The sequence below is a fragment of the Neoarius graeffei genome, chromosome 7, assembly GCF_027579695.1.
Source record: "Neoarius graeffei isolate fNeoGra1 chromosome 7, fNeoGra1.pri, whole genome shotgun sequence".
Lineage (NCBI taxonomy): Eukaryota > Metazoa > Chordata > Actinopteri > Siluriformes > Ariidae > Neoarius > Neoarius graeffei.
Window position 1 is genome coordinate 74,240,485 of NC_083575.1, and position 22,490 is coordinate 74,262,974.

At 41.4% G+C, this 22,490-nt stretch overlaps 1 protein-coding gene across 3 annotated transcripts in view; it reads left to right on the forward strand.

The window, feature by feature from the left end:
- The window catches only part of htt (huntingtin), a 164,278-nt gene that overhangs the window by 135,989 nt on the left and 5,799 nt on the right, over positions 1-22,490 (forward strand). For 2 of the 3 annotated variants that reach the window (XM_060926394.1, XM_060926396.1), the window contains 8 exons: positions 5,205-5,337; positions 8,816-8,971; positions 10,207-10,397; positions 10,938-11,052; positions 16,074-16,305; positions 16,673-16,778; positions 16,912-17,074; positions 21,478-21,638. In XM_060926394.1, coding sequence (XP_060782377.1) covers positions 5,205-5,337; positions 8,816-8,971; positions 10,207-10,397; positions 10,938-11,052; positions 16,074-16,305; positions 16,673-16,778; positions 16,912-17,074; positions 21,478-21,638 — 1,257 coding nt within the window. The remainder of the gene's footprint in view (positions 1-5,204; positions 5,338-8,815; positions 8,972-10,206; positions 10,398-10,937; positions 11,053-16,073; positions 16,306-16,672; positions 16,779-16,911; positions 17,075-21,477; positions 21,639-22,490) is intronic. The other variant, XM_060926395.1, reaches the window with a different exon arrangement.

Consider the following 22,490-nt stretch of genomic DNA (forward strand, 5'->3'; position numbering starts at 1 on the left):
CATGAGTGGCCAAAAACCTTATGAAAAATTTCAGAGCATGCGTTGAAATTTGGTGGCGATGTTTTCATTGGCAAACTAACTGGTGAATACTTGCATATGGGTTTGGGAATATTTCCTGAAGCTCAGGGAACCTTCGCCGAGCCGCTTGAGATGTATTTGTTTCGAATCCATGTCCGTGATACTCGTGAGAGCCTCATCAACGCAGTGGCTCGGCATAGCCTAACCTTCGCCAAGACTTGAAAAGTGCGTTTACATCCTGGGATCCTTTGGAGCGCGTTTTGCGCGCACTTGGGACCCAGTCGTTATGGGCATCTGATGTTGATTTGAGGGCAGTCAGCACACGCATACAAGGACGCTGTTTTCATAGAGACTTTGCGAAGTATTCAGTCAGGTATGCAGCGGTAGACGGATGTACGTGCAAGAAGAGTGTTTATTAGCAAGCATGATATTTACAAACACAAAGCGTGAGGCAAGGTCAGAGAAACAAAAGCGAAACAGAAAGCAGAGTCATAAACATGGCTAGAAACAAACATGACAATACTTCGCAAAGTCTCTGTGAAAAGAGTCCTTTTCTGTGCATGCTGATTGCACTCAAATCAGCATCAGGTGTTTCCCAGAACAACTGGGTCCCAAGCGTGCGCACAGTGCGCTTTGTGAGCGAGTGTTGCCGCTTGAGCTGCGCCAGACTCAAGTGCGCGAAGACGTGACAGTCAAGTGTTCGCCTGCTGTGTGACCACAACTTCTCGCTCACCTGTATATTGCCATGCATCACCACCAAAACACCTCATTTTCATCGATAACCCATCGCAAAGCATCGCGAGCTGTAGTGTGATCGTAGCTTTATATTGCTAGTCTGGCAGTAACATGAAAATCAAACCGCCAGTTTCTACATGGAAACATTAGTGCATTTATTTAATTTATTGAACTAGTTAGCTGTAGGCTATATATTTTGGTTACTATTGTTTCTCATTATTATTATTATTATTATTATTATTATTATAATACCCCTACTTGGGGATACTGGTTTACCTCTGTCTGTCTGTCTGGAACATCCTTTTTCTCAGCAACCACAAATCATACCATGTATAGGGTTCTATACCATGTATAGGGTTCAGGTCTGTCCCACATCGACTTCCTGTTTACCGACTGAATGTATTTATGAAACGTATAGCTAGTGTGGATTTACAAAATTTTCCTAACACTTTTCTCAGCAACTACGAATCACAACTGCTTGATATTTGGTAGCAAGCTTCAGCTTGGGGTTCTGTACCATGTATACCGTTTTCAGGTCTGTCGCACATCGACTTCCTGTTTATTGATTTAATATATTTGAGACATGTAGCGTGGATTTACAAAATTTTCGTCACACTTTTTTCTCAGCAACTACAAATCATAACTGCTTGATATTTGGTCGCGAGCTTCAGCTTGGGGTTCTATACCATGTATACCGTTTTCAGGTCTGTCGCACATCGACTTCCTGTTTACCGACTGAATGTATTTACGAAACGTATAGGGTGGATTTTGACGCTATTTGAAGAAGCAAAATGCTATTTCAAAATGCCAGTTTACCAGGATGCTATTTGAAATCCCTGGGGAGAGACACTGCTCTTTACTTGTTTCAGGGTTCATTATTTATTGAGGTCAACATTCATAAGTGTCTGATTCCTTCGATCGCTTGCATTCTGATATACAGGTGCTGGTCATATAATTAGAATATCATGAAAAAGTTGATTTATTTCAGTAATTCTATTCAAAAAGTGAAACTTGTATATTATATTCATTCATTACACACAGACTGATATATTTCAAGTGTTTATTTCTTTTAATTTTGATGATTATAACTGACAACTAATGAAAATCCCAAATTCAGTATCTCAGAAAATTAGAATATTGTGAAAAGGTTCAATATTGAAGACACCTGGTGCCACACTCTAATCAGCTAAAGGCCTTTAAATGGTCTCTCAGTCTAGTTCTGTAGGCTCCACAATCATGGAGAAGACTGCTGACTTGACAGTTGTCCAAAAGATGACCATTGACACCTTGCACAAGGAGGGCAAGACACAGAAGGTCATTGCTAAAGAGGCTGGCTGTTCACAGAGCTCTGTGTCCAAGCACGTTAATAGAAAGGTGAAGGGAAGGAAAAGATGTGGTAGAAAAAAGTATACAAGCAATAGAGATAACCGCACCCTGGAGAGGATTGTGAAACAAAACCCATTCAAAAATGTGAGGGAGATTCACAAAGAGTGGACTGCAGCTGGAGTCAGTGCTTCAAGAACCACCATGCACAGATGTACGCAAGACATGGGTTTCAGCTGTCGCATTCCTTGTATCAAGCCACTCTTGAACAAGAGACAGCGTCAGAAGCGTCTCGCCTGGGCTAAAGACAAAAAGGACTGGACTGCTGCTGAGTGGTCCAAAGTTATGTTCTCTGATGAAAGTAAATTTTGCATTTCCTTTGGAAATCAAGGTCCCAGAGTCTGGAGGAAGAGAGGAGAGGCACAGAATCCACGTTGCTTGAGGTCCAGTGTAAAGTTTCCACAGTCAGTGATGGTTTGGGGTGCCATGTCATCTGCTAGTGTTGGTCCACTGTGTTTTCTGAGGTCCAAGGTCAACGCAGCCGTCTACCAAGAAGTTTTAGAGCACTTCATGCTTCCTGCTGCTGACCAGCTTTATGGAGATGCAGATTTCATTTTCCAACAGGACTTGGCACCTGCGCACAGTGCCAAAGCTACCAGTACCTGGTTTAAGGACCATGGTATCCCTGTTCTTAATTGGCCAGCAAACTCGCCTGACCTTAACCCCACAGAAAATCTATGGGGTATTGTGAAGAGGAAGATGCGATACGCCAGACCCAACAATGCAGAAGAGCTGAAGGCCACTATCAGAGCAACCTGGGCTCTCATAACACCTGAGCAGTGCCACAGACTGATCGACTCCATGCCACGCCGCATTGCTGCAGTAATTCAGGCAAAAGGAGCCCCAACTAAGTATTGAGTGCTGTACATGCTCATACTTTTCATGTTCATACTTTTCAGTTGGCCAACATTTCTAAAAATCCTTTTTTTTGTATTGGTCTTAAGTAATATTCTAATTTTCTGAGATACTGAATTTGGGATTTTCATTAGTTGTCAGTTATAATCATCAAAATGAAAAGAAATAAACGTTTGAAATATATCAGTCTGTGTGTAATGAATGAATATAATATACAAGTTTCACTTTTTGAATGGAATTACTGAAATAAATCAACTTTTTCATGATATTCTAATTATATGGCCAGCACCTGTAAGTGAGAGTGGGGGGGATACATACAGTTAGGTCCATATTTGGACACTGACACACATTTTGGTTTTTTACCTGTTTACTGAAACATATTCAAGTTATAGTTATATAATGGATATGGACATAAAGTCCAGACTTTCAGCTTTCATTTGAGGGTATCCACATTAAAATTGGATGAAGGGTTTAGGAGTTTCAGCTCCTTAACATGTACCACCCTGTTTTTAAAGGGACCAAAAGTAATTGGACAATTGACTCAAAGGCTATTTCATGGGCAGGTGTGGGAAATTCCTTCGTTATGTCATTCTCAATTAAGCAGATAAAAGGCCTGGAGTTGATTTGAGGTGTGGTGCTTGCATTTGGAAGATTTTGCTGTGAAGAAAACATGCGGTCAAAGGAGCTCTCCATGCAGGTGAAACAAGCCATCCTTAAGCTGCGAAAACAGAAAAAACCCATCCGAGAAATTGCTACAATATTAGGAGTGGCAAAATCTACAGTTTGGTACATCCTGAGAAAGAAAGAAAGCACTGGTGAACTCATCAATGCAAAAAGACCTGGACGCCCACAGAAGACAACAGTGGTGGATGATCGCAGAATAATTTCCATGGTGAAGAGAAACCCCTTCACAGCAGCCAACCAAGTGAACAACACTCTCCAGGAGGTAGGTGTATCAATATCCAAATCTACCATAAAGAGAAGACTGCATGAAAGTAAATACAGAGGGTTCACTGCACGGTGCAAGCCACTCATAAGCCTCAAGAATAGAAAGGCTAGATTGGACTTTGCTAAAAAATCATCTAAAAAAGCCAGCACAGTTCTGGAAGAACATTCTTTGGACAGATGAAACCAAGATCAGCCTCTACCAGAATGATGGAAAGAAAAAAGTATGGCGAAGGTGTGGTACAGCTCATGATCCAAAGCATACCACATCATCTGTAAAACACGGCGGAGGCAGTGTGATGGCTTGGGCATGCATGGCTGCCAGTGGCACTGGGTCACTAGTGTTTATTGATGATGTGACACAGGACAGAAGCAGCCGGATGAATTCTGAGGTATTCAGAGACATACTGTGTGCTCAAATCCAGCCAAACTGATTGGTCGGCGTTTCATAATACAGATGGACAATGACCCAAAACATAAAGCCAAAGCAACCCAGGAGTTTATAAAAGCAAAGAAGTGGAATATTCTTGAATGGCCAAGTCAGTCACCTGATCTCAACCCAATTGAGCATGCATTTCACTTGTTAAAAACTAAACTTCAGACAGAAAGGCCCACAAACAGACAGCAACTGAAAACCGCTGCAGTAAAGGCCTGGCAGAGCATTAAAAAGGAGGAAACACAGCGTCTGGTGATGTCCATGAGTTCAAGACTTCAGGCAGTCATTGCCAACAAAGGGTTTTCAACCAAGTATTAGAAATGAACATTTTATTTACAATTATTTAATTTGTCCAATTACTTTTGAGCCCCTGAAATGAAGGGATTGTGTTTAAAAAATGCTTTAGTTCTTCACATTTTTATGCAATCATTTTGTTCAACCCACTAAATTAAAGTTGAAAGTCTGAACTTCAACTGCATCTGAATTGTTTTGTTCAAAATTCATTGTGGTAATGTACAGAACCAAAATTAGAAAAATGTTGTCTCTGTCCAAATATTTGTGGACCTAACTGTAAGTGAGCAGTAGCTCACAGTGGATCTTGTTGAAACTAAAGCAAACAGTGGACACCCAGGAGAAACAATTATTGTAGATGCTACACACCAACAACAGAGAAACTACGTCTGACACTCGTGACCGGTCACGTTATTGTGAGTCTAGGGTGAAGCGCAGGTCCTGGCGTGGTATATTACGCATCACATCAAATATGCTCATCAGCTATGCATGGAATTTCTCTCAACTGACACTGCTGCTGCTTGTCCTCTCTCCCATTCAGAAAGCACCGCGCTGGGGTTGACATCCACTCCTGCTCCCAGTTCCTCCTGGAGCTCTATAGCCAGTGGATCCTCCCTGGCAGCCCCAGCAACAGAAAAACTCCAGTGGTGCTTATAAGTGAGGTGGTGCGATCGGTGAGTGTGTGTCTACTTTCTGATTGTGTGTGGGGGGGGAAGCTAGTTCTTTATACCACAGAGCTTTGAATTCTTGAATCTGATTGGTCAGAAAGTGGTGATTCGTTTTCTATAATAGCATCTCTGACGGCAGTTGTATGACATCACAAATAATTATGCAGGTTGGTACATGGTGTACTACCGTAAATATGCAAATTGAGACACGGCGAATGTAATCACTCACTTTCTCGCATGCTATGCACGACATCACGTCAATACAGCATCTCCATACAAGTTTAATAGAGAGAGAAGAATCTGGAGTTTTAATGGTATTGAAAATCATACTGTTGAGATTTCTAAATACCCCAGTATACCATAATATTGTGATACCACCCAAGCCTAATGGACGCGCCATATAAATGGATTTTTTTTTCTTTTTTTTTTTTAAATCATGTGAAAATGGTAAAGCTTTTTATTAGAAGGCATCAAGCACTTTCTGGAAGGAATCAGAGTTTTCTAACAGTCAAATGGCAGATTCTACCGTAACTGGATCCATTAACCACTTGCCCACAAAATAAGAGATTTTTCTTGTCTTTTTTTCAGTGAGGTAATATTTTCAAGATTGAAAATATGGTATTTGGTCTTCTAAAACAGCACGTCATTTAAAAATACACCGAGTATATCAATAAAAGATTTTTAAAGAATAAAGTTCTATTTCTTTGACATATCTGACAGACATAACTCCCATTTTAAAAATCACTTACATTATCCCTGTTGCTATCGTCAGTGGATTTCTGTCAGATGACCTGACGATAGACTCAGCCATTATGGATCTTTGGTAGTTATCATGTGGAAGCAGGCTTTATCATTTTTGGGTGTCAACAGATAGAGTTGAAATACACTTGTGTTCAAAATAATAGCAGTCCAACACGACTAACCAGATCAATCAGTGTTTTTGGTGGAAATTATATTACTACATGGCAAATAATTTACCAGTAGGTGTAGTAGAGTCATAGAAAACCAACAGACCCAACATTCATGATATGCATGCTCCTGAGTCTGTGTAATCGAATAATTAAGTGAAAGGGACGTGTTCAAAATAATAGCAGTGTGGAGTTTAATTAGTGAGATCATTCATTCTATGAAAAAACAGATGTCAGTCAGGTGGCCCTAATTTAAGGATGAAGCCAGCACATGTTGTACATCCATTTCTCTCTGAAAACCTGAGAAACATGGGTCGTTCCAGACATTGTTCAGAAGAACAGCGTGCTTTGATTAAAACGTTGATTGGAAAGGTAAAACGTATACTGTAAAGAAGTGCAGAAAATGATGGGCTGCTCAGCTAAAATGATCTCCAGTGCTTTAAAATGGACAGCAAAGCCAGAGAGACGTGGAAGAAAACAGAAGACTACCATTCGAATGGATCGAAGAATAGGCAGAATGGCAAAGACTCAGCCAATGATCAGCTCCAGGGTGATCAAAGACGGTCTGAAGTTACCTGTGAGTACTGTGACAATTAGAAGATGCCTGTGTGAAGCTAATCTATCAGCAAGGAGCTCCCGCAAAGTTCCACTGTTAAAAAAAAAAAAAAGACGTGCTGAAGAGGATACAATTTGCCAAAGAACACATCGACTGGCCTAAAGAGAAATGGAAAAACATTTTGTGGACTGATGAAAATAAAATTGTTCTTTTTGGGTCCAAGAGCCGCAGACAGTTTTTCAGACGACCCCCAAACACTGAATTCAAGCCACAGTACACTCTGAAGACAGTGAAGCATGGTGGTGCAAGCATCATGATATGGGAATGTTTCTCTTACTATGATGTTGGGCCCATTTATTGCATACCAGGGATCATGGATCAGTTTGCATATATCAAAATACTTGAGGAGGTCATGTTGCCTTATGCTGAAGAGGAAATGCCCTTGAAATGGGTGTTTCAACAAGACAACGACCCCAAACACACCAGAAAGCGAGCAGCATCAGGGTTCAAGACCAACAAAATGAAAGTTATGGAGTGGCCAGCCCAATCCCCGAACCTTAATCCGATAGAAAACTTGTGGGGTGACATCAGAAATGCTGTTTCTGAGGCAAAACCAAGAAATGCAGAGGAATTGTGGAATGTTGTCAAATCATCCTGGGCTGGAATACCTGTTCACAGGTGCCAGAAGTTCTCAGAAACCGTGGTTATACAACTAAATATTAGTTTAGTGATTCACAGGAATACTAAATCCTTAAGATTTTTTCAGTTTATACAGTAAATATTTGGAGTTTGTAATGAAAAATGCAGACACTGCTATTTTTTTGAACAGCCCAACGTTAATTTTTGTTAATTTTCTATAAAGTAAGTAAAATATTGATACATTTTTCTTCATGTTTTGATGTAGAATATAATGTGCATTGTTCCGAATGCATGGAAATCAAAACTATTATAAGGATTTTGAGCTTTGCTCACGTTTTTAAACACACTGCTATTATTTTGAACACAACTGTAGATTAACAGCAAAAAAACTATTTCGTTCACGAGAGAAGCCCACAGTTATTTTTAAAAAATGCTATCGTCAGTCTGTCAGTCAAATGCACCTGACGATAGCAAAATTCAAGCCTTCACCACGCACACGTTGACTGACGCAAAGAGGAAATTCTGCTGCGCATGATTTTTGTGACAGCAGACATTTACTTCCGGGCAAGACTTGGAGTTCTGACAGCTAGATTTCATCAAATAAATCAAGGTAAGATTTTCAGTCAGCTATCCTGACGATAGAAATTTTTGACGATAGAAACATTGAGAATATATTTGTGCATTCATATTTAAATTTTTCTGGAGGAAAACTATCGTAAGTTGAGATAAATCAGAGCCACTTGCGACCCTTTCAGCCGACAGGCCGTTTCAATGTGTTATTTCCCCGCGAAAGTGATACGGTCGTGTCTATCGTCACTGTTCTGACAATTATTGTTGATATTTCAATTTTGAAAATAAAATTTATCTTTTTTATTTCAATATTTTATTTTATTATTTGGTTCTAGTGATGAGGTATTTAATATTATTACTAAATTTGTCAGATTAATAATGTAAGAAACAGTCTTGTTGCTATTGTCATCTAGAGCGTCTGTCAGAATATGATGGTAGACGTTAGTTTGTCTGTCAGATTTTGATGATAGAAACCGATGTGTTTCTATTGTCATTTAGCATGTCTGTCATGTCAGGCTTTTATTAATTAGTTACCAGGACTACTGTCCTAAAATTTACTGTGAATGTCCAAGACCCCAAATGCTACTAGAAAAACTTAATAGAATGATCAAAATAATCAATTCAGCAATTTAAGGAGATGGGACTTAACTGGCCTCTGTTATGGTAGAATCTGCCACATGTAAATTGTATCCCCGATATCTTTAATTGATGTTTAATTCACATGTAAAGCCAAAAATCATGGTCATAATTAAATGATAAATAGCTGTACTTTCTTCATGTGCATTCTGTCCTTCTCACTGTTTGTCTCTAGCTGTTGGCAGTGTCTGATCTGTTCACGGAAAGGAATCAGTTTGATATGATGTTTTCCACTTTGATGGAGCTGCAAAAGGTTCACCCTCCAGAGGATGAGATCCTCAACCAGTATCTTGTCCCTGCTATCTGCAAAGCAGCTGCCGTGCTAGGCATGGTGAGTGTGTGTGTGTGTGTGTGAGAGTGAGTGTGTGAGTCTAGCAGCAGTGGGGTGATGTAGGATTGACTTGGTAAAGGTTTTGTGTTTGCTTAATCATGCGAGTGAGTGAGTGTGTGAGTCTAGCGGCAGTGGGGTGATGTAGGATTGACTTGGTAAAGGTTTTGTGTTTGCTTAATCATGCGAGTGAGTGAGTGTGTGAGTCTAGCGGCAGTGGGGTGATGTAGGATTGACTTGGTAAAGGATTTGTGTTTGCTTAATCATGCGAGTGAGTGTGTGAGTCTAGCGGCAGTGGGGTGATGTAGGATTGACTTGGTAAAGGTTTTGTGTTTGCTTAATTGTGGAGTGTGTGTGTGTGAGAGTCTAGCGGCAATGGGATGATGTAGGATTGACTTGGTAAAGGTTTTGTGTTTGCTTAATTGTGGAGTGTGTGTGTGTGTGAGAGTCTAGTGGCAATGGGATGATGTAGGATTGACTTGGTAAAGGTTTTGTATTTGCTTAATCGTGTGAGTGAGAGTGTAGGAGTCTAGCGGCAGTGGGGTGATGTAGGATTGACTTGGTAAAGGTTTTGTGTTTGCTTAATTGTGGAGTGTGTGTGTGTGTGTATGTGAGTCTAGCGGCAATGGGATGATGTAGGATTGACTTGGTAAAGGTTTTGTGTTTGCTTAATTGTGGAGTGTGTGTGTGAGTCTAGCGGCAGTGGGGTGATGTGGGATTGACTTGGTAAAGGATTTGTTTTTGCTTAATCGTGGTGTGTGTGAGAGAGAGTCTAGCGGCAGTGGGGTGATGTAGGATTGACTTGGTAAAGGATTTGTGTTTGCTTAATTATGGAGTGTGTGAGAGTGAGTGTGTGCGAGAGTGTGCGAGTCTAGCGGTAGTGGGGTGATGTAGGATTGACTTGGTAAAGGTTTTGGTTTGCTTAATCGTGGTGCGAGAGTGAGTGTGTGAGTCTAGTAGCAGTGGGGTGATGTAGGATTGACTTGGTAAAGGTTTTGTTTGCTTACTCGTGGTGTGAGAGTGAGTGTGTGAGTCTAGCAGCAGTGGGGTGATGTAGGATTGACTTGGTAAAGGTTTTGTTTGCTTAATTGTGGTGTGAGTGTGTGAGGTGAGTGTGAGAGTGAGTGTGTGAGTCTAGCGGCAGTGGGGTGATGTGGGATTGACTTGGTAAAGGTTTTGTGTTTGCTTAATCATTGTGTGTGTGTGTGTGTGTGTGTGTGTGTGTGTGTGTGTGTCAGGATAAGATGACAGCAGAGCCTGTGTGTCGGCTGTTGGAGTCGTCACTGAGGAGCACTCATCTGCCCAGTCGAATTGGAGCACTGCATGGAGTGTTGTATGTGCTGGAGTGTGATCTTCTAGATGACACAGCTCGCCAACTCATACCCACTGTCAGCGAATATGTACTGTCTAATCTTCGGGCCATTGCCCAGTGAGTGACTACATGTGCACTTTTTTTTTTTTTTTTTAAATAAATACATCCTGTCAGAACTTAGAGCTAGTCCTCTGTGACGAATAGCGTATGAATACCATGTGTCCAGTTGTAAGATCTCCATGCGCCACTGAAATAAATACCATCCGTCTTGATGTGACAGTGAGTAACGATATTCTCAGTCTTTCTGACCTCACAGTGATCAGATTGGAACACACACACTTGCAGGCACTCAGCTTGATGATAAATCATTAGAGCTAGCGTGGACGCATTTGTCTCATATGAGGGAATATGAGATGAGAAGGAAACTGTCAGCAGCTCATTCCCGCTCCAGATAAAAGACCTCATGCTGAAATGGCTCTCTTTAGTCTCGGATGCCTGGTTTTAAAGTTAATGGCAGAGCTTGTGTACCATGCCGAGAGCCTACATAAGAGATACACACCCTTTTAGTTCCTTCTTAGCTGTAGTATCGTGTCTTATAGAGCCTTGAGGTTTTGAATTCATTGATGGCAACTAAACTCGTTTGTTTGTGTGTTTCAGTTGTGTGAACCTGCATAATCAGCAGCATGTGTTAGTAATGTGTGCTGTGGCATTCTACATGATGGAAAACTACCCACTGGATGTCGGGCCAGAATTTAATGCAGGAGTCGTCCAGGTAACAACATACACACACGTTCAGAAATGCACCATGTGGCCAAAAGTATGTGGACGCCTCATCACCACACCCATATATGTGGTTTCTCATCAAACTGTTGCCACAAATTTGGAAGCACACAGTTGTATTATAAGTTATATATCCTTGGACGCTATACCATTACAATTTCCAGCATGACAATGCCCCTGTACACAAAGTGAGCTCCATGAAGACATGATTTGCCAAAGTTGGAACGGAAAAAATCAAGTGGCCTGCAGAGCTCTGACCTCAACCCCTTTGGAATGAACTGGAATGCTGACTGCTCCTCAGGCCTTCTCGTCTGACCTCACTAAACCTCGTGTGGCTGAAAGAACATGAATCACTAATTTATCCCCAATCCCTAATTTATCCCCAATGAGTAAGCCTGTGGCGACGGTGGCAAGGAAAAACTCCTTCAGACGACACGAGGAAGCAGATGAGTGAAGAAAATGGTAAAGGGGGACTAAATCTGGAGTGGGATCTTCAGCATATAGGGTGTAATGCTCAGGTGTCCGCAAACTTTTGGGCATGTAGTGCAGATTATTAAATTTTAAAGGAGAACTGAAGGCAAATTTTTTTTATCATTAAAACTCTATCTCCTATTATTAAATATAGGAATGCATTTCTGGTAGCTATTTTGTCAGTGCTATAGCAAGTTATGAGCGTTTGAAATATGCTATGTACAACCCCAATTCCATAAAAGTTGGGACGCTGTGTAAACTGTAAATAAAGACAGAATGCGATAATTTACAAATCATGGAAATGCTGTATTTAATTGAAAATAGTACAAAGACAACATATCATATATTGAAACTGAGAAATTTTATTGTTTTGTGAGAAATATATGCGCATTTTGAATTTGATGTCAGCAACATCTTTCAGAAAAGTTGGGACAGGGGCGTGTTTACCACTGTATTGCGTCATCTCTACTGTTAACACTCTGTAAACGTTTGGGAACTGAGATGATCAGCTGCTCTAGTTTTGAAAGAGAAATGTTGTCCCATTCTTGCCTGATATACAATTTCAGATGCTCAACAGTTCGGGCAGCGCTCGAAACTAACGGTGTCCTGACGTCCCGGGGACCATAAAAAATGTCACCGGGACACAAAATTATCATATCTGGGACAATCCCGGGACAATGGAAAAAAAATAGATCTAGAAAAAAAGTTCTACATTAAAGGTGCAGTACGAGATTTTGGAATAACGGTTCCCGCAAGCCATATTTTGAAAAGAAACACTCCCACCCCCCGCGTCTCCACCCCTCCTCCCCCTTATAAAGCCTGAGAAATTCCGGCTTTATAATGGGTGTCTATTGCGTTACACACCAGTGGAGCTCGTTAAGTTAGAGTGTAGAGAGCTTGGAAAAATAGCTCAAACTTTCTCATTTAAACTGTGTTTTCAGCCCCAATTTTCACTCCACACACAATTTTCTCAAAAGTAGTAGCCACAATTGTCCTGATTCACACAATGTGTCTACCTGAGCGATAGGATTTACAGTTTTTGAATGAGAAGCCTGAAAGTAACGAGAGCACAGCCGCGCAGCCTCATAGACTCCCATTATAAACGTGGCAGAAAAGTCACTCGTTTTTAACTCGCTCTAGTGACCTCATTTTTTACACTACAGAAAAAAAATTACATCCGTGTGTTCAGGAGAGCCTTGTGGCGCTCACTGTGAAAGAATTTTGTGAATATCTCCTTCTGTTTTCGTGTAAATCCCCGTTGTTTGGAGGGAGCGCACAGAGAATCCTGCGCTCTGTGTGACACTCTGCTCGCTCGCTCTCTCACACACACGCACAGAAGGGCCGGGTTGTTCGCGGGCTTCAGTCTGATTGACGTGTCAGTATCCAATCATTTTGAGGTGGTACCTCGATATGATTGGATGGCGTTTTTCCTTTATTTTACACTGTAGACTGGATTAAAATATTTCGTTTTTGGGTCAAACCTTCTATTGTACTGCTTGCAACATGGGTGTGCATTTCATCCATTGATGGTATGGCTGATGGCTTTCAAAACATCTCTGAATGGGGCAACAGGTATATTACATAAAAATGGATAACGGTAATGGTGAAAATGATAAGTTGGCCTTATAAGTGCCAACAGATATTCAAGGTATAAGTAGATGAAACGAACATAAAAGGGGTCTTATTTTCAGCTAAAGTGTCCTGCAGATGTAGGGAGTTGAAACATTTTCTGAATGAGCTAGTTGGCCCCTTTAAATAAACGGGTATCTATTCATACAGTGAGATCGCCAAAGTTTAATAAACTGAAAATGCAATAACTGTAATTTTGAAGTAGATGATGTATAGGACATGTCACTTGTGTTTTGTGACTTATTGTAAAAATGATAAAGGGTTCAAAATCGTATAGTTACAAATATAATAGTAACTTCATATGATAATATTAACCACTGGTTATTTCAGAGAGGAAAAAAATGGGGACACTATTGCTTCCATTCGGGACAATACAACACAGAATTCGGGACCACTGGGGGACACAAAGAAAAAAAGTTAATTTCAAGCCCTGAGTTCGGGGTCTCCTTTGTCATATTTTGCGCTTCATAACACGCCAAATGTTTTAAAAAGGAGACAGGTCTGGACTGCAGCAGGCCAGTTTAGCACCCGGACTCTCTTACTACGGAGCCATGTAGTTTTAATATGTGCAGAAAGCGGTTTGGCATTGTCTTGCTGAAAGAAGGAAGACCTTCCCTGAAAAAGATTTAGTCTGGATGGCAGCATATTGCTCTGAAACATGTTTATATCATTTCAGCATTAATGATGCCTTCCCAGATGTACAAGCTCCACATGGCATGTGCACTAATGCACCATCATACCATCAGAGATGCTGGCTTTTGAACTGTGCACTGATAACAAGCCGGATGGTCCCTCTCCTCTTTAGCCTGGAGGACGTGGTGTCCATGATTTCTAAGAAGAATTTCTACTTTTGACTCGTCAGACCTCGGGACAGTTTTCCACTTCGCCTCAGTCCATCGTAAAAGAGCTCGGGCCCAGAGAAGGTGGCGGTGTTTCTGGATATTGTTTATATCTGGTTTTAACTTGCATTTGTGGATGCAGTAATGAACTGTTTTCACAGGCGATGGTTTTCTGAAGTGTTCCTGAGCCCATACAGTGATTTCCACTACAGACACATGTCTGCTTTTAATGCAGTGTCGCCTGAGGGCCTGAAGATCACAGGCATCCAGTGTCAGTTTTCAGCCTTATCGCTTGCATACAGAGATTTCTCCAGATTCTCTGAATCTTTTAATGATATTATGGACCGTAGATGATGTGATCCACAAATTCTTTGCAGTTTTACATTGAGGAACATTATTCTTAAACTGTTGCACTGTTTGCCCACGCAGTCTTTCACAGAGCGGTGAACCCCTCTCCATCTTTACTTCTGAGAGACTCCGCCTCTCTGGGATGCTCTTTTTATACCCAATCATCTTACTGACCTGTTGCCAATTAACCAAATTAGTTTTTTAGCATTACACAACTTTTTCAGTCTTGTTACCCCGTCCCAACTTTTCTGAAACATGTTGCTGACATCAAATTCAAAATGAGCAGAAATTTTTCGAAAAAAAATAAAATTTCTCAGTTCCAACATGTGATATGTTGTCTTTGTACTATTTTCAATGAAATGTAGGGTTTCCATGATTTGCAAATCTTCCTTCTCATTCTCTTTTTATTTAGATTTTACACCATGTCCCAACTTTTTTGGAATTGGGGTTGTAATATATCAGTCCATATGTCAAAGCAACGGCCGTAAACGAGATTCGTTGAGACCTGTGCAAGACATCGTAGGACGGAAGTAAAACGTACAGCGGAAATCAAAGTGACCAACATCTGCCAACGTTGTCAAGACGTGCGCGCCCTCTTTCGAATGCTGATGTAATCAAGCCAGAAGTTTTGTTTGTTTTGATAGCAATCAGGAATGTTTGGAAAAAAGTAGGCAGTAATCGTCATTTAAACTCGTTTTTGTGCAATATTTCGTTTGGAAAACAGTTTTCAAAATGGCGGCACTGACCCCTGGCTGACGCTTCACATTTTGAAGTCTTGCACATGTCTCGTGAAGATCGTGCAGATAAGTGATGCCTGCCATGGGGGGTATACTGGTTTACCTCTGTCCGTATTTCCATCCGTCCAAAACGCCCTTTTTCTCAGCAACCACAAATCATAGCTACTTGGTACCAAACTTCAGCTTGGGGTTCTATACCGTTTTCAGGTCTGTCGCACATCAACTTTCTGTTTACCGACTGAACGTATTTACGAAACAAACAGTGGGGATTTTGACGATATTCCAAGAAGCAAAATGCTATTTCAAAATGCCAGTTTACCAGGATGCTATTTGAAATCCTTGGGGAGAGACACTGCTCTTTTACTTACTTGTTTCAGGGTTAATTATTTGTTGAGGTCAACATTCATAACAAGTGTCCGATTCCTTCGATCGCTTGCATTCTGATATTAGGAGGGGGATACATGAGTGATCAGTAGCTCATAGCTGATCTTGTCTTTTTTCCTGGTCGTCAAGTCAACTTTTGTCAAATATGCTATACATGCTCGACATACAGCACAGATGAAATTTCAGTCCTCTCTAGCCCACGGTGCAAACAGGCAATGCAATGAATAAAAATAAAAATAGAATAATTGAAAAAACAAACAATATAAACAGTATAAACACTCTAGATATGAACTAGACATAGACTAAACACTCATATTCTGGACTGTTGACCTTTATCCGATGATTAAGCGTAACTATCCTGATGGGATTGGACGTTTCCAAAATGTCTCCGCCCCATCCATAGGACATGGGGGCTCGCTGAACGGTTGGATGAGGATGAAAACGATGTCGGTCTATGGAGCGATTTGAGAAAAAGGTCCTCATCTACTAACTGTGTATTCTCAGTAGCAGCACTGAAAGCAAACATGGCGAAACATTGCTGTGCGCAGTACATTTAAGAGTGATTAGACATTGCACTCATATGTACATTCTTTCTCCCTCTCTAGGTGTGTGGCACAATGCTGTCAGCCAGCGAGGAGGCGACTCCGCCTGTAATCTACCACTGTGCACTGCGAGGCCTGGAGCGCTTGCTTCTGTCTGAGCAGCTGTCGCGCATGGACGCAGAGACTCTGGTGAAGCTGAGCGTGGATCGCGTGAACATGCCGAGCCCGCACCGCGCCATGGCCGCCTTGGGTCTCATGCTCACCTGCATGTACACAGGTGTGCCTGGAGAGGAAGGCAGGACACATTTCAGCTCACTTCCCCCCCACTGACCCACCTACTAATAAATATCCTGCAGCTGAACAGATCAGCCCCAACCTCATACTAACACACCTGACTAATACACAACACATCTATATACACACACACACACACTTCATATAGTCCTTACAGCAAGGGGAAGTAAACAGGACTCTTTTTATTTTGATCAACAAGTATGATCAATAAAATGTTGGACATTTTTTGCTGTAGCCTGTGTAATGAATTTACATATGAAATAAGCTTTTGTGTGTTGAATAGAATAAGTACAATAGTTCAGAGAGGCATGGTGCGCTGTTAATAAGAGATGGCATTTGCTGACAACCTTTTTGTTTTCCCTCCACAGGGAAGGAGAGAGGGAGTCCTGGTCGGCCGGCCGACGCGGACCCCACTGCTCCCGACAGCGAGTCGGTTATTGTTGCCATGGAGCGCGTCTCGGTTCTTTTTGACAGGTATAACTGATACATCTATGATGATGTATGTAAATATAATTCATGCATATTAATGTTCCAGTCGAAGATTTATTTTAGTTTCAGCTAACTGCCTCGTGTGTTGTTGTGTGATCGCTCCTATATCCGAATTCAGGATCCGTAAAGGTTTTCCGTGTGAAGCACGTGTGGTGGCACGGATACTGCCCCAGTTCCTGGATGACTTTTTCCCACCGCAGGACGTCATGAACAAAGTCATTGGAGAGTTTCTGTCCAATCAGCAACCTTACCCACAGTTTATGGCCACAGTGGTTTATAAGGTGGGTTTTGTATCGCTACTACATTTAAATTGGGGGAAGCCATGACCTAATGGTTAAAGAAGCAGCTTTGGGACCAAAAGGTTGCTGGTTTGATTCCCTGGACCAGCAGGAATGGCTGAAGTGCCCTTGAGCAAGGCACCTAACCCCTAACTGCTCCCCAGGCTGCTCTGGGTATGTCGCTCTGGATAAGAGAAGCCACTAAATGCCTGTAATGTAATGTAAATTAACTGCCTCTTATGTATAATGCAGTAACGATGCTCTGGGCTAATAAGTAAATGGCTGAATAATTTGAGTGAATTATATGAATAATCAGTGTGCTAAATATGGCAGGATGCCCAAAGTGCTGCCCCCCCCCCCCCAAAAAAAAAAAAACCCAAAACTCTTAAGGCCAAGAGAGTCTTAAACTACCTCTTAAGATCCATCGTCAAGCTAGTGTGGTTTTCCCAAACAACATCGTAGCCAAAGTAGTCCTTTAGTTTGCTCAAAATGTCCAAGAGACCCGGACCACTCGTTCAAAACAAAGAGCGACTCGCTCACAGCCGAATACACAGAATGCGCATGCGCCGCGGAGGAACGCTCACAGTCAGCGGGAGAGACTGGTGCTGAATCTGCTGCCAGTGTTAAATTATTTTTATTGTACATTGCAAGTATATCGAGTTACTTATTAAATAAATATACGCAAAGCGTTATTAATATATTTCAATATGTTACGGAATTATGTATGGATATCAGAAGGTCACATTGATATCGCTAGATTTTAATCAAATTTAACTCCATTAGGTGAGTGATTTATCTAATTTAGTGTCATAAATGAGATGCATTTCTGCACCTCTAACAGTGTGTGCGCGCACTGTGAAGGAAATTTAGTAGATGTGAACATTCCTATTCTCCGTGTTCCTGTGTCCTTGGCTCAACAGCTGGTGATGAGCAGGCTGCCTTGTTTGTTTCATGTTATATTATGCCTAACCACGCATCCGCTGCGCATCTCAGAGCACACCAGGCGCATGCCCTAACAAAGAACCAATGTTTAGCTTCAAGGGCAAGCCTCAAGCCAATCACGTGCAGATGCGAGCAGGAAGTGAATGCCTTTAGAGAATAATAGATAACAGCCACTAAGACACAACTCAGAGTGCGCACTCTCAGCATTACCTGAGGTGGTGTCTTCTTTTCCTGTTTTATAGCTCTTGTTTTATAAGATGTACTATAATAAATAACTGAAAAGACAACTGCGAAGCATACTGAAGTATTTATTAGAAGTTTCCACTACAGCGCATACGTGTGAGAGAGGTTTTGATCATATATACAACCCCGATTCCAAAAAAGTTGGGACAAAGTACAAATTGTAAATAAAAATGGAATGCAATAATTTACAAATCTCAAAAACTGATATTGTATTCACAATAGAACATAGACAACATATCAAATGTCGAAAGTGAGACATTTTGAAATTTCATGCCAAATATTGGCTCATTTGAAATTTCATGACAGCAACACATCTCAAAAAAGTTGGGACAGGGGCAATAAGAGGCTGGAAAAGTTAAAGGTACAAAAAAGGAACAGCTGGAGGACCAAATTGCAACTCATTAGGTCAATTGGCAATAGGTCATTAACATGACTGGGTATAAAAAGAGCATCTTGGAGTGGCAGCAGCTCTCAGAAGTAAAGATGGGAAGAGGATCACCAATCCCCCTAATTCTGCGCCGACAAATAGTGGAGCAATATCAGAAAGGAGTTCGACAGTGTAAAATTGCAAAGAGTTTGAACATATCATCATCTACAGTGCATAATATCATCAAAAGATTCAGAGAATCTGGAAGAATCTCTGTGCGTAAGGGTCAAGGCTGGAAAACCATACTGGGAGCCCGTGATCTTCGGGCCCTTAGACGGCACTGCATCACATACAGGCATGCTTCTGTATTGGAAATCACAAAATGGGCTCAGGAATATTTCCAGAGAACATTATCTGTGAACACAATTCACCGTGCCATCTGCCGTTGCCAGCTAAAACTCTATAGTTCAAAGAAGAAGCCGTATCTAAACATGATCCAGAAGTGCAGACGTCTTCTCTGGGCCAAGGCTCATTTAAAATGGACTGTGGCAAAGTGGAAAACTGTTCTGTGGTCAGACGAATCAAAATTTGAAGTTCTTTATAGAAATCAGGGACGCCGTGTCATTCGGACTAAAGAGGAGAAGGACGACCAGAGTTATCAGCGCTCAGTTCAGAAGCCTGCATCTCTGATGGTATGGGGTTGCATTAGTGCGTGTGGCATGGGCAGCTTACACATCTGGAAAGACACCATCAATGCTGAAAGGTATATCCAGGTTCTAGAGCAACATATGCTCCCATCCAGACGACGTCTCTTTCAGGGAAGACCTTGCATTTTCCAACATGACAATGCCAAACCACATACTGCATCAATTACAGCATCATGGCTGCGTAGAAGAAGGGTCCGGGTACTGAACTGGCCAGCCTGCAGTCCAGATCTTTCACCCATAGAAAACATTTGGCGCATCATAAAACGGAAGATACGACAAAAAAGACCTAAGACAGTTGAGCAACTAGAATCCTACATTAGACAAGAATGGGTTAACATTCCTATCCCTAAACTTGAGCAACTTGTCTCCTCAGTCCCCAGACGTTTACAGACTGTTGTAAAGAGACATGTTATAAAGAGCCACAGTGGTAAACATGGCCTTGTCCCAACTTTTTTGAGATGTGTTGTTGTCATGAAATTTAAAATCGCCTAATTTTTCTCTTTAAATGATACATTTTCTCAGTTTAAACATTTGATATGTCATCGATGTTCTATTCTGAATAAAATATGGAATTTTGAAACTTCCACATCATTGCATTCCGTTTTTATTTACAATTTGTACTTTGTCCCAACTTTTTTGGAATCGGGGTTGTATAAGGAGGTCAAGTCAACCTCCTTTGGTACACACTGCGCACAGTTTAAAATCTCTCTCTCTCTGCACACGCACACTTGGTTATCAGGGAAAACCTTGCCCACTCTGCACTGTGGACAACAGCTGAAATAATCCTGACTGTATGATCAGGGGGTAATAGTGAAATAAGTGAGCATGGGGAACACAGCTACCTAATTATTACCTCCGCCAAGGAGGTTATGTTTTCGGTAGTGTTGGTTTGTTTGTTGGTTTGTCTGTTAGCAACATTACGGAAAAAGTTATGAACGGATTGCTCTGAAATTTTTTCCAGAGGTGTGACTGGGCACAAGTAACAATATATTAAATTTTGGCGGTGATCCGGATCACCTTCTGGATCCCGGAATTTTTTAAAGGATTCTTGGCGGAGGTCTGCGCTCTCCGAATGCTTTTCTAGTTTAGCTTATTATTTGCTCATTCTTTCATGTGAATGTTTGTTCATTTAATTAAAAACACACTTGGAATAAAAGAAATTGCCAAAAACGTAAAATAGTTGCATTAATTCATGAATTACCACATTTATATATGTAATGCTTCCAGATGATACTGTATATTATCTTATTTTAAACACTTTAGATTTCATTAAATTTTGGTTAAAAACAAATGCCATGTGACCGTATCGACTTACAGCCTTCAGCAGCGACAGTACGGTTGCCTTTAGCAGCTACTTATGCCTGTATCGGGGACGTGCATTGCAAAGATGCTCTTCATCCTGTTGCTCTTTAGGCTCCTTCTTATGAGTGAGTTTGGGAAAACCACATACAGAGACAACGTTGGTTGCTTAAAGCCTAGGTCACAACCGGACGTACGATTTTTTGGCCGTGCGATTTTTGGCGTTTCCCAAATCGCTGCGTTTTTTTTGTTCGTGGAGAAAGACGCACGTTGGCCGTAAGTTTGTCTTGCAACCTGAAAAAAACTTAAGCACCCGTAGAGTTTGTTTGACATGACAAAGAACCTCTGCAGCCGGTCTGCGGCCAGTCTACGGCTCGAAAATCAGCACGTCACACACGCGCCCTCCATGCGTTTCTTGCGTTTTTTGCACGTAGACCGGCCGTAGGAGCACGTACGGCCGGTTGTGACCTCGGCTTTAGAGAGTCTGTCAACTCGCGCTTTAGCTCTAAAGGGCAACGTTATCGGGAAACCCACCCCAGATTGGTTTCTTCCTCCACAAGAACATGTAATGTTGATTTTGACAATGCGCATAGTTCATTTCAGGGCCTAGATCTTTTCACGAGATACGAGTCTCTCACAAACACACACACACAAACTGTCAAAGCAGAGTGATCAGATTTAAGCAAAAGAGAATCAGGTTTATAATGTTTGTGTGGGGTGGGTTTTTAATTTATTTATATTTTATTATTTATTTTTTTAATTAAAGAGTTCCGTGACAGCGATCCACTATAACATTAACAGCAATATGGTCTTAGCCCGGTTATTATAATTTGCATTCCTTGTTCCAGGTGTTTCAGACACTCCACGCCACTGGTCAGTCCTCCATGGTGCGAGACTGGGTGCTGCTCTCGCTTTCCAACTTCACGCAGAGAACACCTGTTGCCATGGCGATGTGGAGCCTTTCTTGTTTTTTCGTCAGCGCCTCCACCAGCCAGTGGATATCTGCCCTGTATCCTTAAACACGGTTTTACATACATACTCACGTGCGTGCGTGCGTGCGCGTGCACACATTCTTCCTTCTGGTTATTATTCTCTACTTGTAGAGAAGCTGTGTGGTCCTCCTATGAAGATTAGACTTCAAAAAAGCATTGTGGAGGATGCGGTCATTACAAACTCAATATATACCGTACAGTGGTGCTTGAAAGTTTGTGAATCCTTTAGAATTTTCTATATTTCTGCATAAATATGACCTAAAACGTAATCAGATTTTCACACAAGTCCTAAAAGTAGATAAAGAGAACCCAGTTCAACAAATGAGACAAAAATATTATACTTGGTCATTTATTTATTGAGGAAAATGATCCAATATTACATATCTGTGAGTGGCAAAAGTATGTAAACCTTTGCTTTCAGTATCTGCAACTAAACACTTCTGGTAACTGTTGATCAGTCCTGCACACCGGCTTGGAGGAATTTTAGCCCGTTCCTCCGTACAGAACAGCTTCAACTCTGGGATGTTGGTGGGTTTCCTCACAGGAACTGCTCGCTTCAGGTCCTTCCACAACATTTCGATTGGATTAAGGTCAGGACTTTGACTTGGCCATTCCAAAACATTAACTTTATTCTTCTTTAACCATTCTTTGGTAGAACGACTTGCGTGCTTAGGGTCGTTGTCTTGCTGTATGACCCACCTTCTCTTGAGAGTCAGTTCATGGACAGATGTCCTGACATTTTCCTTTAGAATTCGCTGGTATAATTCAGAATTCATTGTTCCATCAATGATGGCAAGCCGTCCTGGCCCAGATGCAGCAAAACAGTCTCAAACCATGATATTAACCACCACCATGTTTCACAGATGGGA